This window comes from Zosterops lateralis (genome assembly GCF_965231275.1).
Source record: "Zosterops lateralis genome assembly, chromosome: 3".
Classification (NCBI taxonomy): Eukaryota; Metazoa; Chordata; class Aves; order Passeriformes; family Zosteropidae; genus Zosterops; species Zosterops lateralis.
In genome coordinates, this window is record NC_139764.1 from 89,462,351 (window position 1) to 89,476,305 (window position 13,955).

Sequence of the window (13,955 nt, forward strand, 5' to 3'; positions counted from 1 at the left end):
AATGCATATTCTCTGTGTACTGGACACAGATGTATCAAACAGCAAATTTTCTGACTGGTGCCTGACACAAACAAAGAATGTGACAAGTGACTGAAATGGGAAACATACACTTTGGTGATTCACTCCATAAGTCAGAGATTGGTGTACTTTCAAGTACAGTATCTCTTTTTAGAGATTCTCATTGTGTGAGCAATATTATATGGTACTCTCTTGCCTGTCACAGTTATGCACCTTAATTCCTTTGAGGTCTTTATTAAATGCTTTTAGCAGCTACCTAGATCAAGATAATATTCTCCAAGAATAGGACTTTATTCTTTATTATTGCTTTCCAGAGATGTTAGAAGTTCAAAGAGTCTGTAAGGCCAATAATAAAACTATGGAACGTGCTGTTAAAACTAGAAGCAAATACAAAAAAAAACCCACATTGAGGTAGCTTATTTCAGAACTAAAAAACCAATTAATAAGTATATTTGGAAAGGGGGCTTAGCAACTGCAACATGCAAGATGTATCATTTGCCTACCTTGCCAGCTAGTTGTGTGCATGTCTGCGAAGGAGAAGTTCAGCCTCCTAGACCAGCCTGCAGGGACAGGTAGGTTTCTCAGAAGGGAGATCAGCAATCTGTGCAATCAGGCCTCTAAGCCAAACTTCCTGACTTGCATATGTGGGTAACAGGCATGGATTAACCTCTGAATCACTCTGTACCCAAAGGCAGGGTTCTGAAAATTTATCTCTGCACAGGAATTCCTGTTCTGAATTTCAGTCTGCCTGACCTGTCTTACAATTTTGGTGTATGTCTGTGTAAATTATTCCTGTGGGGAAGGGAACCCTCTATGTGTTTAAGGCAGAGAGGACCTTGTGTCTTTGAAGACTTAATAATTGTTCTGCGTAACTTCCTTGCCTTCTTCTGATTCTCTGTAGAGCCTGAATGCCTTCAGAGGCAAGGGGAAGACTGAAGAGCCTTCTCTGACAAGAGAGAGCCATGTCCTGGAGCACATACCTAACACATTGTAACAGAAAAAGATTGCTTTCCAGTTTCAGCTTTATTTTAAAATCAAGTCATAGAAAAAAGAGGGTGCAAAAGCTCACTAAATATATCAATGAAAGTCACTGGCTCAGTTTTGTCTCCCTTATCAGTCTCATAGGGAAGACTTTATCCCATAGAAAATGTATTATCTCCTGGGTGGAGTTCGTAACTGGTTTGCTACATTTTATCATGAGTATGCTGAATGAATTGGAAGAGAGAAGACATTTGAATGCAGCAGGAAGAAAATAAAAAGCAAACAATTATGAATTTACCACAGCTGAGTGTTTTTTCAAGTCTTAGTTTAAATCTAGTTTAAATGAGAAAGCTTAACACTGTACACCAGGTATCTTAAAAATATTCCAAGCTCAGAACCTATATATATATCTATGGAGAACTTCCATTGCTTGGGTGTTTTTTTTTGCCTGAAAACCTTTCATACTAGATGCAGGTTATTTAAAAACACCAAGCTGAAAGATAAAGACAGAAAAGCCTCTGTCTATACAAGAGCAATCATCTTATCTGCCAAAATCGCGTGTAATGGACCATTAGTTCTTTGTTCCATATCCTGTGTTTGAAAAGTCTTACCTTATCAAGATGTCAAGACTAAAGCCAGTATAAGGAATTTCCTCCAAGGAACATATCCATTTGTGGAGAAATATATATTTTATGCATAGTAACTAATACATATGGCCTGCCATTTATGAAAAATTATACTCTGTGCCAGTGCTTCATTTTCGTGTTGTTATTTTCCAGATGGGAGTAGCTGTAGTGGATTCATCTGTTGCAGGACTTGGTGGTTGTCCCTATGCAAAAGGTGCCACTGGAAATGTAGCCACAGAGGATGTGATCTACATGCTGAATGGTCTGGGGATCAACACAGTAAGATATTTTAACTTTCTACTTAAGACTTTATGGAAAAAAAAAAAATTCTAGGAAACATATGATACATACGTCACAATAACTTGTGCTGTACAGTAAAATATTCAGAGCCCATAGCAGGTTTTGCAAACTTAGTGCTTTAATATGGCTTGACACATAACAGAAATGATGTTGTCTTCATTAGCAATTTAGACTAGAAATGGTGTGTGTATTTAACATAATTTGAATAATCCACTTCTTCCTACCTGGAGCTATTGAGGAACTTAGTAGCAGCTTTGTGTCATTGCTCTGCCTCACCACAAAAAATTCAGTACTGTAGACACTGCAGCTCCAGAAGGCTGATCATCTTAACTGTGGAAAAACTGAGGAGAGTGCAGCTTTTGTCGCAATTTTGGATTTGGCTCATACTGCTTATTAATTTGTTGTCAATTTTTCCTGACTTCAAAGTTAAAAAAAATTTTGATGTTTGGCAGCCAAGCACAGGACATTGTTATTTCTCAGGTATCCATTTACTATATTTCAAAATTATACAGAAACTTACTGGCTAGGAGGCTTCACAGTCATTTTTATTAACCATCCTGCTCTTGGAGAAGCAGAGTAGCTTATTTTCACTGAGCTGTGCCTTGATGTACCTTACTAGTGAGCATCCACACCTGAAGAGCACACATTTACTATCCCTGGCTTGCTTGGGATGTTAATTATTCTGTATTCCTAGGACTCAGTTACTGCCTCATCAATAAATGTTGTCTTCCTGTCAGTCCCCATTTTTCTGGATATGTGTCATAATAAGTTTGTGCTAACTCAGGCATTGCTTTATGTTTAATTTACACATAGACTTCAAGAGTCAAGTTCAAAGAAGAATATATAAAGAACTGCCAAAACTACAAAGTGTGTGGTTTGCATTTAAAAGCAGAAAGAAATCTAAATGCCTGATATCTGAAATAGGAAGACCTGAATTATTGAGGAGCTCATTGGAACTTACCACTTGTTTGTAGGCTGCAGTTTGTGTGGCGAACATGCCAATGCAGTTCCTTGACATGAAAGGATTACAGAACTTGTTTCTGAATTGCACATTCTGGGTACTTTTAAAGCGTATTCAGTGCCCTACAGAGCATTCATCTGCTCTCATTTGCTTTTTAGGGAGTTCAGGGTAGATGTCAGACAGATATTTAGAAAATGTTCAATCACAAGCATCCAGTGCATATATGGACTCTGTTTTGAACTGTTTGTGCACAGTTTGGAGTATCTTTTCTTCATGAAGAAGATGTTTATTCTTTTGAAACAACACAAATCTTTGAAGTAAGGAGGCGAAATCATGCATTTCACTTTAGATCACTGTTAATCTTAGACTTTTAGTATAGTCTTTCCTTGGGCAAAATACTCACTGACCTTTCCAACTGACTCATAGCAAAAGGAAGTAATTAAGCAAAAATAGTTTGATTATGTGAAATATATCATATCTCAGGCTTCTTGATAAGATTGATTAATCTGTTAACAATCTGGTGGCCAAGGAAGAATCCAACTTGTCCTAAAGGTTGATACCAAATCCCATGGAGACAATCTCACCATTGGATGCTTAGTTCTTCTTTTGTTTGGTTTCCGTTCTTTTGTTTGTGTTTTATTGAGGTTTTGTGTAATTTTAGATTTTAGATTATGCAATAGCAAAGCACAAAGCTTTGCTTTTTGAATCCTTTCTGGCTCATTAAATAGTGTTTAGATGAGAGACTCAAAGTTACTGCAATTTTTTTCCTTATAAGGTTGGTTGTTTTTCATACCATTGCCAATTCTGTAAAATCATTATTGAAGAAAACTATTAATATGCTCCTTTTTGTGTAATGGCACAAAATGAAATTCTAATTGCTAATCATGTCAATTTGCAAGGAGCACTTTCTCATGTTCATCTCAACTATACACTAAAGTTTTCAGTTAGTTGACTGAACTCACCCTAAGTGTCAGGCAATGTTGGACAGAATTTAACCATACATTATTTTAGCTTGGTTGGTCAGAGCACAGTGCTGATAACACCAGGGTCACAGATTGAATCCCCATATGGGCTCATCACGTAAGAATTGGGCTTCATGGTCCTTGTGGGTCCCTTCAAACTCAAGAGTATTCTGTGGTATCTGAATTATTGGGTTCAGATTGACTAGATACATCAAAATAATAATTGATGCTTTTTCTATGCTGTTCTTCAGAACATGTAAACAAGAAGTGACCCATTAAATTATTCTTTGGCAAACTAAATGTGAAATAATTTTGAAGTCAATGAGAATTAAAGGATTTTGCCTTCTGGCAGAAGCTTTTGTGATTTAAGGCACCTATCCAAGTTTATAGATAACATTAGAGACAGTTTTCTTTGGGGTTTTTTGAGGGGGAAATTAATTCCTTGGTGTGAAGGAGTGATACTGGATATATGGAATGATTACCAAGTATACTTAGTAAGTGCATTCTGGGTATCTCTCTGAAGACACATTGTTTTGCTGACAACCTTACAAACACCTACCCCTATGCCATTCTCATATCTGAGTCATGCTAATGAATGCTGGGTTTTGTGCCCTCATGGTAGTCCTCTTTGGTTCACAATACTTTTATTAAGGAAGACAGTATAAAAAACAGAGATCCACATATTCCATTTAATGAATGTGAACTGTGAGGGTATGTTTCTTATCAATACGTATCACATTTTGCAGTGTTGCAGTGATGAAAACATGACTATTGTGTAGTTTGGGGAGTTTATTTTAACATCTTCCATAATCTAATTACTATATATGTCCATGGTGGTATGTTGCTCATTTCTTCTTTGTTTAAAAGCACAGATGGATCAAAATTCTTTAGATTATGTTATGTGCAATAGCACTTTACAATCTAAACCAAAGTAATGACCCATAAAGCATAAACAGAAGAAGCTGAAATTAACCTTGTTATAACTGTATTAAAATGAGATAGATATAAAAGAATGTATTTGAACTATGTAGTTTAGATGGTGCTAGCATTTTTTTCAAATTAAATACATTTTTGATTACATTTCTGCTAAGTTATTTCTATTCTCATTAACATTTTTAGCTGATTCCAAGAATGAAAAGGCAAAGTTTACCACAGAATGTGGAAATCAGTGCTACATCCAGTATTTAAGTCAGGTTTCAGTCTGAATATTAGTGCATCAATTTGGAAGTGTGATGAAAATATAATTTCTGGTGCAAAACACCTTGTACTCTTTAATGGAGAGTGACACCCTTCTCCCAGTTTTTAATGAATGAATGATCAGTGTATTGGTAGTTCAAAGTCTCCTCTTGTATCCTTTCTACAGGAACTTTACTCTGACTTGTACATTGCAATCTTTGGAGCAAGTACTTATATCACTTATATGATCTAACTTTAAACTTCTACATGAGTAATAAAAGAGATGTAATTAAGTGGTTTTGCCTCTTTAATCGGTGATCTGATTTAATTTTAGCAATCAAGAAGTACTGATACTTATCACAGTTAAAAAACAGTTGCTCAAAGGACATGTTTTTTAGCATGGGCAGATGAAGCAGTTGGGAGTTTCTGCTCAGCTGCGCTATCAAGGTAAATTGTAATTTTGTATTGAAATGGACTCCTTCAAGAAAGAGATAATAGTTATTCAGGAGAATATAGGAGCCTGTTTCTCCTAGATTAAGTTCCCAATACTAATGTGTTTCCTCAATTTTCCTAAGCTGGAAGTGGGGCACTTGCAGGCGTGAAGTTTTATAGTGTTGGACAGTACAGAAGTATAGCACATATTTAGACATTATATTTTTCTTCTAACTTCTAGTTGTAATTCCAGTTTTTATTCTAGATTCTTTTGGGATTGAAAGATGTTAGTCTAGTACTTGATCCACTGCTGATGGGACAAGAAATCACTCTCAAAGTAGTAGAACCTTTCAAACAACTAGAAACTGTAACTATCCATAAATCACTGTACCTTTACTGATCCCCATTACTGACCTATAACATGAATCAGGCCATTTGCAAAAACTGGAGGCCTGGAGCAAAAACTTGGAGTCTAAGCATTTTCAACATGTGCATTTATTATTCTTAACATTTTTCATCTCTTTTTTAGGGAGTAAATCTTCATGCCGTGATGGAAGCTGGAAACTTCATCTGCACAGCATTGAACAAGAAAACAAACTCAAAGGTTGCACAAGCTTCATTCAGTACTGGAACTATCAATTAAATGGATTTTTCTTTTTGTAGCTTGATTACATTTTCCATTTACCTTGACCAAGGACATTTGCATCAGAAAAAGAAAGAAGAAAACTATTACATCAAAGAAGCAAAATAGAATCGATAAATAATTTTTTTTAATGGGAAGAGTTATTGTGCTTTACCATCTGGAATCGTCTGATTTGTAAGTAAGAAATAAATGACTGTACTAAAGAACCCCATACTTGGTACTTCTACAGATGAGAAAAATCTATAAACACCAGGACACCATGTTTTAAATTGAATTTTTAGTTCTTTTCAGGAAAACCGGATAGAAGCAGTGAGTACATAGTTAAATTTTAATCAAGATGTCTTTCAAAACAGTACAAACATTTTTAGTAGTTTATGAGATCTCACACTGTGTGTGTCCATTCTATTATGTATTTTATTTATCTGAATTCTTGCTTTTCATTTGTCAAGTTACTGTGTTATGAACACAGAGCCAAATCTGAATTCACCATAAGAATTTTTTAGCAATAGAACTTCTTTTAAATTTTATTTAACATCTGTTAAATTATGGACGACTTTATCTTGTTCCAAGACATTGTGGTGAATGGCACTCTGCCAGATCCTTCAAATCGTCCTACAAATTTCCTCATTTGATACATATGTTAAATTTGTTGTAGTTGCCTTTTTTGGTCAACTTATTAAAACCTAATTATATGAAGCAAATAAAAACATGGCAAGGTTTTCAACATCATTCAGGTTCATAGTGGTGTAGAAGGGGCTACATTTTCATCCAAGGTTTCATCAAACAATTAGATTTTTCCTTCTGTAGACTCTGAATTGATATTCTCCTTCAGAAGTCACACGTTTTTTAGGATAATAGTATTTTGCTGGACTAGCTTACACAAAAGAGACAACTTACAAAATTTTTTTGTGCTCTCTTGAGGATGATACTGTTCTTTTAAATGCCTTAGTTCAACAGTATGTCAACGAACTGCACTGTCGTTTTTAGATCAATAATGAACAAGTTCAAAGGGCCTTATCCTATTTCGAGTATTCGAGTGTGCCATGGAAATACTGTCTGTTTTTCAGCCTGAAACTTCAGGACTATTGCTGGTTGGTTGTGTAGGATCTGTCTGTACTTCTCTGTGTATTTAATCTTGATCTATATTTTTTCCAAACATGGCCTGTTGACATGAAAATCTAAAACCCTGGACTGTGGTCTTCATCCATATTCTCCTCAAATTTTTTCCTCCTCATTTTTTCCTCAAAAATGTGAAATCTTTTCAAAAGTTAAGATGAAAGAAAATTAAAGATAACACATAAAAAAAGAAAACGCTGAATAATTTTTTGTCTGGAATGCAAGTCTGCCAAGTTACAGCTGAGTCATGGTTTGCCTTTGAAATACCAAAGTGAATTTTTCTGAGATCTTTTAGCCAGTTGTGTAATTTAGAATTGGCATAACTTAAGAAAGTCAATTCTTGCATTTGAGGCAACACAAAACTATAAATTTGATATAATACCTCTATCCTGTTTATGCTGTAATGATAGTCAAAATTAATATAAGCTACTTTGTTTCACTTTTCTCATGGTAAAAGTCAAAGGATAAACAAAGAAATGTATTCAGGTGAGGCAAGAAATATCTTACCTATCATATCAAAATACTAAATCTTTCCTGCAGAGTCTACTAAGAAGACTTTCAAGTACTCCTGGAGGTGTGAACACCCTGATTTGCTTGACCTGCACTGGATGCATGATTGGATGACCACAAAAAAGCTCTTTCCTCTTTTTCCTGTGTTTCAGCTGGGGCTTTTATATTTAGCAGCCACTATAGCTCATGTATCAAAACATGAACTTAAATAAAAACAGGTCTTGAACCATTCACAGCCTCAAAAATTCTGTAATGGATTAGACCCAGTGAAGAGGTGAGGACACTGCAGCAGTACTTAGACTGTACTCACTCTAGTAATTAGTAGTTAAGCCTAAACATGGTGCCAAAATTGACATCTTGAAAGACTCTCTAATTACTCCCTTTACTCCTGAAGGTGACTAACCTTACTGTAATACTTTCCTAATTAATAATAAATTTTCTTGTTTAGTTTTCTCTGTAGGCGTAGAATTGGCTCATTTTGAGCTCAAGTGTACAGCTTTCATGTAGGTCCTGATGAATTTTCTGATGAATTTTCACCCAAGACCCTCTGAGCGAGCATGTTTAATTGACATAAACAATATTGAGCTTCTCAAAGACTGAAAGTGAAGTCAGCCCTTGAAAAAAAAGCAGTTGTGATGCAAACCTGAATGTGAGACTAAACAACTGAACTGAGACTGAGCTTGCTGCTCAGCATGGGGAAATTAAATACACACTCAGGACAGGACCTGAGGGAATGGCCTGAAGCTGTGCCAGGGAAAGTTTTGGTTGGGTATTACAGAAAAGTTCTTCACCTAGAGGGTGCTCAAGCACTGGAACAGGCTCCCCAGGGCAGTGGTCACAGCACAGCCTGACAGAGTTCAAAAAGCATTTGGACAGTGCTCTCAGGCACATGGTGTGACTCTTGGGATAGTTCTGTGCAGAGTCCAGGAGTTGAATGTTATTACAGTTGGTGGTCCCTTCCAACTCAGCTTATCCTGTGATTATGAACTGAAAAAGAACACACTTTCTAGTAAATCTGGATGAATTTGTGACACTGGGTAGAATGGAATTAAAAACTCCTAAGACCAGAAAAATCCCAAGAAAAGAATGTCAGTGCCTCGCAACAGATGGCAGCATTCTTTTCCTTGAAGATGGTAGTGAGGCCTTCAATTATCAGCAAAGTAAGGAACTGAATAGCTGGTGTCCATTTTTATCCCTCTGTGCACAGTGCATCCTAGGCTTCTAGGCATATGGACTGTCTGGTTTGCAATTCTAAGGCTCTTGATTCTCCCTATGCAGTGAAACAAGGTACCTATTAAATCATGTGGATGAACAACCTAAAATGTCTCAGTTCTTTATTGGGTCTGTTTTAGAAACTACTTGGAAACTTGTGGGGAGCCTTAATTGCAGGTCTGTTATTCTGTAATGATGTGAGCATTGGAAAAGATGAGCAGTCACATCTGGAGCATGTACTTTACCCACATGTTCAGATTCAACCACATCATGAGTTATAGTAATCCAGGGTGGAGGTTACAGACAAATAGATTGTTTGGCAGGATTGTTACAAGAGAGAAAAAACATAGAGCCAGAATGAAAAAAAGAGCAAACCCCAACCCAGTGTTAATGTGCCGAAGTTGCCACCTGGGATGAATTTAGGTCTGTGGATCCAGGTGAGCAGTCCCTATAAAATCCTTGTTTACTTGTAGTGTGACTGAGAATCCTGAGACATCTTATGTTCTGCCTACTGACATTTTTTTAGGTGTATAAAATGCTGCTGCTCTGCTTTCCTGTGCTGGCGTAATTTTGACTATGCAGAACATTTTGACACCTAATCTCTGGCTTCACAAAATAAGCATCTGTTGCTTCTAATAGCAAAGGCTAATTCAATAGCTATGCCATGAGCATGCATCACTCACATAGGCAGCACTGAATTCAGCATAGAGTAAAACAGCTGAGACGTTCCCCTTCAAAAACATGTCAAGACATGGGATGAGGCTCTCCAGGGCTTCTGACTTCCTAAACCTTTATGCTTATATTCAGAATGACCCATCACTAGTGGTGTCTGCTCTTTTAGTTCCTATTGCTGTCCCCTAGTGAATACATTGCTGTCACTTTACCCTGAAGTAGCCCCCTGCCTATGGAGGGCTTGCAACCAGGTGTTTGGCTTCCATGGCCAGGTGTTCTTATCACTGTGTCATTATAAAAAATATAAGTCAAGATATTACATTGTTAAAGGCATGACTGGTGTGCTTTGTTCAAGGAGAAGTTAATCAGTTCCAGTAGTATGGGCATAATCATTTTTCAGTGCCTTCCAGAACACAGCAATGACATAGATCCCATACAGTTCTAATGTCTTCCAGAAGCAGCTTGCTTTGTAGTTTAAACTTTTATGTATTCAGGCAACTTGGCTCTGGACCAGCACTTTAATGATTCATTTTCATGTATAACCAGAGCTTATGAAATAAGAACTAAATATTCTAGTGTTGTGAGTAAGTCCAGAGAGGCTTTGGCTAATTTTCCTCTTTTAATAGTGTCATTTGAGTTCATAAAACTTTTATTATTGCATTAAGGAGTCACAAAATGAAGACTACAAGTCTGTGAGGTAAAATTCTTCTTTTTGGGATCAGTGCTGTTGAAATGAAATAATACTTTTCCAAAGAGTTAGTTTGAATGTATAAGATCTGCCTATTTTTTCACTGAGTTTGTTTTAAGGAGTAGAAATATTGTTTAGTTACTGTGGTATCAGAAAATTGATACTTTCTGCTACTGAATTTTTCTATTATTTCTAACACTGCCTTAAATTCTCTTCATTGATTGTGAAGTATCTAGGAAAGTGTCTAAACAGGTATAAGAGTGGCAAGAAGTAAATGAATTCCAGTTCTTGACTTGCTGATCAATGCTTTTCTTTTGTTATGTTATACTTTTGAAGATTATTTTTCTCTACAGTCCTGCTGTAATGCCGTGTTGATCTTCACTGCTGCAATAACACAGCAGGCAGAAGGACTGCAGCCAAAGTCAACTTAGTCCTTTGAAACCAATGTCAAAGAGATGATATGTTTGTCAAGGAATTGTCATGTATCAGCCTGGTTAAATACATTTGTGATTTTGCAATATGTGGTGTTAAAGCTGAAATAAAACCTGTCTTGCTGTTTATTGAAACTGATATGCTCATGTATTATGCCAGATTCAGCAGCTCTGACTAACCAGCTCATGCATACAGCCTTAGCAAATATAAGCTGTCACTAACATGTGTATGCCTGTGTTGACTTTGTTACCTTGTAATCCATGTTGAGTGCTTTTTCTTAGGATTACCTTTTAATCTGGTGTTCCTGTGTGTTTTTATAGCAGACAAATCTCTTTTAAGTTACTGGGGAAACATTTCTTTCCTCCATTAACTAAACATTACAGGCAGGAATGGAGGTAGGAGTTGAAAAAATTCAATGAGGCATTATCTAACTTCAGATGTTCCAATGCAAGATGGAAATCTGTGCTGTCTAAGTGATGTCTAAGGTTCCCCACACTTCATGGGAGACCAAATGGCTTCAGCATGTGGTCTGAAACAACAAAATGCTGATGAGGGAACTTTATTGGCAAATTCAACAGCAAAATTCCCTACCCATGCTACTCCTGAAGTGCCTCAACATGAGCTGCAGTTAGTTATCTTCACTAGTTTGAACATAAGGGTTAGTACTTTCCTTGGTGGAAAGACAGCCACAGTCATTTTTTAAAAGAACTGAATCGTGTTATCTGTTTTATGGCACCATCTTCTGGTGTTGGTGCTGCTTCCATCCATCTTCTGTGTTCCTAGCTTGGTCTGGTATCTAGCTCAGAGTACCGGGATGTGATTCCCACAACAGCCTCAAAAGGCTGACCCCATGCCTATCCAAGTAGCTCATTCTTTTGACCACACAAGCAGGTGAGACAGCCAGGGAAAAATGTTCCTTTTGAAGAATTCAAGACTCAGTGTGGCATGACAGAAGTAGAAACTTGGGTTTTACAGCCTTGTAGCTTCACACTGCACAAGAGCTAGTCCTGTGTACTTGTCTCAAAAAATCCTCACACATTTAATTTGAAATAATTGTTAGATAAAATGCGTAAACAATCTTCAAAGAAAATACTGGAACCCAGCATTCTCCCTTTCAGATGTGAGTGCTGTAATGCAAAAATTCATGCTTTCTTCCTCTAGAAGAATCAGCCTTCATTTCTTCACTTTGGGATGTCCCAGCTCCAGTGGAAAGAGGATGAATGCCACATCCTTACCCAAAATGATGTGTGTCCTGGGAATCCTGTCATCAGTGAGACTTAATTTTCCTCATCTGGGTATTGGATGCAGATGTCATACTTCAGAGAAAAATATTTTAATAATGAAGCTCTTACAAAATACTGTTTTTTCTTCCATCATGATCGGACTCAAAGATCTTAAAGATCTTTTCCAAACTAACTGATTCTATGATTCTCTGTTCAGAAAACTGTGAAGCAGTTAGAGTATAATCAGAATCATAGGAATACAGATCATTCCAGCAGATATTCCTTTATTTAATAACTAACACCTAGATAAAATTGACAGACTACTTTTTACACATAGAGTGGAGGGAATGTACCATTCCCATTAAGCATTTAAACTTAAGACAGAGCCTGTAAAATTGCAGAACAACACAATAGCCACTAAATATTTTGCTGTCTCTCAGAGTAACATACCCTCAGTTTCAAATACATTTTTACATACTTGTTTCTGAGTGTGTATGTGTAAGCACATATATGAGTTGGGTTTCTAGTGTCTAAATATAAGATAATTAGAAAACAAAAAGTTTATATGAAAGAAGGTAATTTTTTTGTCATTGTTGATTGAGGTTTAGTTAAATCTGAATTTAAACAGATCTCCTCAATTTTTTGTGACATAGAGGGTTCACTGGTTTTTGAAGTCACACTAAAAACCAGCACAGGTTTCGTGTCAGAAGTACATGTCAGAAGTATTTCCAGTATAATAAAATGTTTTTATCCAACATATTCTCAACAGTATTTTCAGTTTGCAGTCTTCCCACCTCACAGTTTTAAAATCAAGAACATGAATATACCATTTTGGTGAGAGTTAAGCCAGATGTTGCAAATTTCTGGACTGCTAAAGGAGATATTTTTGATTAACTAACTAACCAACCTCACTTTTCTGTTTCTGTATTTTTGTCCAAATGTGATTTAGTAAAGACAGAACATTTGATTGTAAAATGAAAAGGAGTTTCTTTGGTTTATGCAGATAATAAAGCCAGAGAAAATCCAAGTTTAATAAGTGTTTAAGATTTCTAAGCCTCTCCCCAACACAACTTAAGATTTTGCTCTGTAGTAATCTTTTTGCAAGCTACCAAAGTGAGAAGAGAAGAGAAGAGAAGAGAAGAGAAGAGAAGAGAAGAGAAGAGAAGAGAAGAGATTCTTGCTTTTCTGATCACACTAATTTCTAGTCCTAGATCTGTCATTTAGCACTAGATGTGGCCCTCGATCAGTCATCTCATGGTCAAAACTGGAGGTGAGTTACATTTAGTGATAATTCAAACAAAATTAAAACTAACCACATTCAAAATAAAGTTAATTAATCAGATGCTACTATAACAAGACAAAACATGTGCTATTCATGGTAACAGTTGAATAAGAAACATCAGTCCATTATTCTGTGCTCACAAGAACCAGATTGTTACAAAGATTTAATAAACTCACTGGTAGTAAATAGCTTAAATCTAGCAAAACAACTCAGCTATAGAGAGAAATCCAGAGCTCATAGCCACAAAGTGGGATCCAGAATGGTGTTTAAGGACCATGACTCCCAGTACAGTGCAAGGGGACAATTAGGCACTTCGGGTCTTGCCTAGAGACAACGAATAGGAAACAGATGATGAGATGGGTCATAGCTTCTCTCTTGAGAAGCAGGCACTTCAGCCCCAAGCAAGTGACTTTCTCCACTGGGCATTCAGACCAAAAAATGCTTTCTAAAGTTATTGTATTCAAAGTGACAAACCTCACTGATTTCTTTTAGAAGTATATGGGAGGAGAAATTAAAAACAGTTTTGGGGGGTTGTAATCGTGATCTCCTCCTACCCTTCAAGTGCTCCACCATCAAAATATAGGCAGCTTAGCTGTGACTGCTGCTTTGGGTACTTGGTACCTGGGAGCCTGGTGTACAAAACTGCCACATATGTGCTCTTTATCAGGTCTCTAAAATGTTTCTGAGTAGATATTTTTTATTTCTTACAGATGAATTAAGA

The 13,955-nt window shown here is 36.6% G+C and overlaps 1 protein-coding gene across 1 annotated transcript in view; it reads left to right on the top strand.

The window, feature by feature from the left end:
* The window catches only part of HMGCLL1 (3-hydroxy-3-methylglutaryl-CoA lyase like 1), a 77,142-nt gene extending 70,845 nt beyond the window's left edge, over positions 1-6,297 (top strand). Inside the window, exons 8-9 of the mRNA XM_083856649.1 lie at positions 1,779-1,904; positions 5,986-6,297. Of these exons, the coding sequence (XP_083712775.1) occupies positions 1,779-1,904; positions 5,986-6,099 (240 nt within the window). The 3' untranslated portion in view covers positions 6,100-6,297. The remainder of the gene's footprint in view (positions 1-1,778; positions 1,905-5,985) is intronic.
* Positions 6,298-13,955: the final 7,658 nt, after the last annotated feature.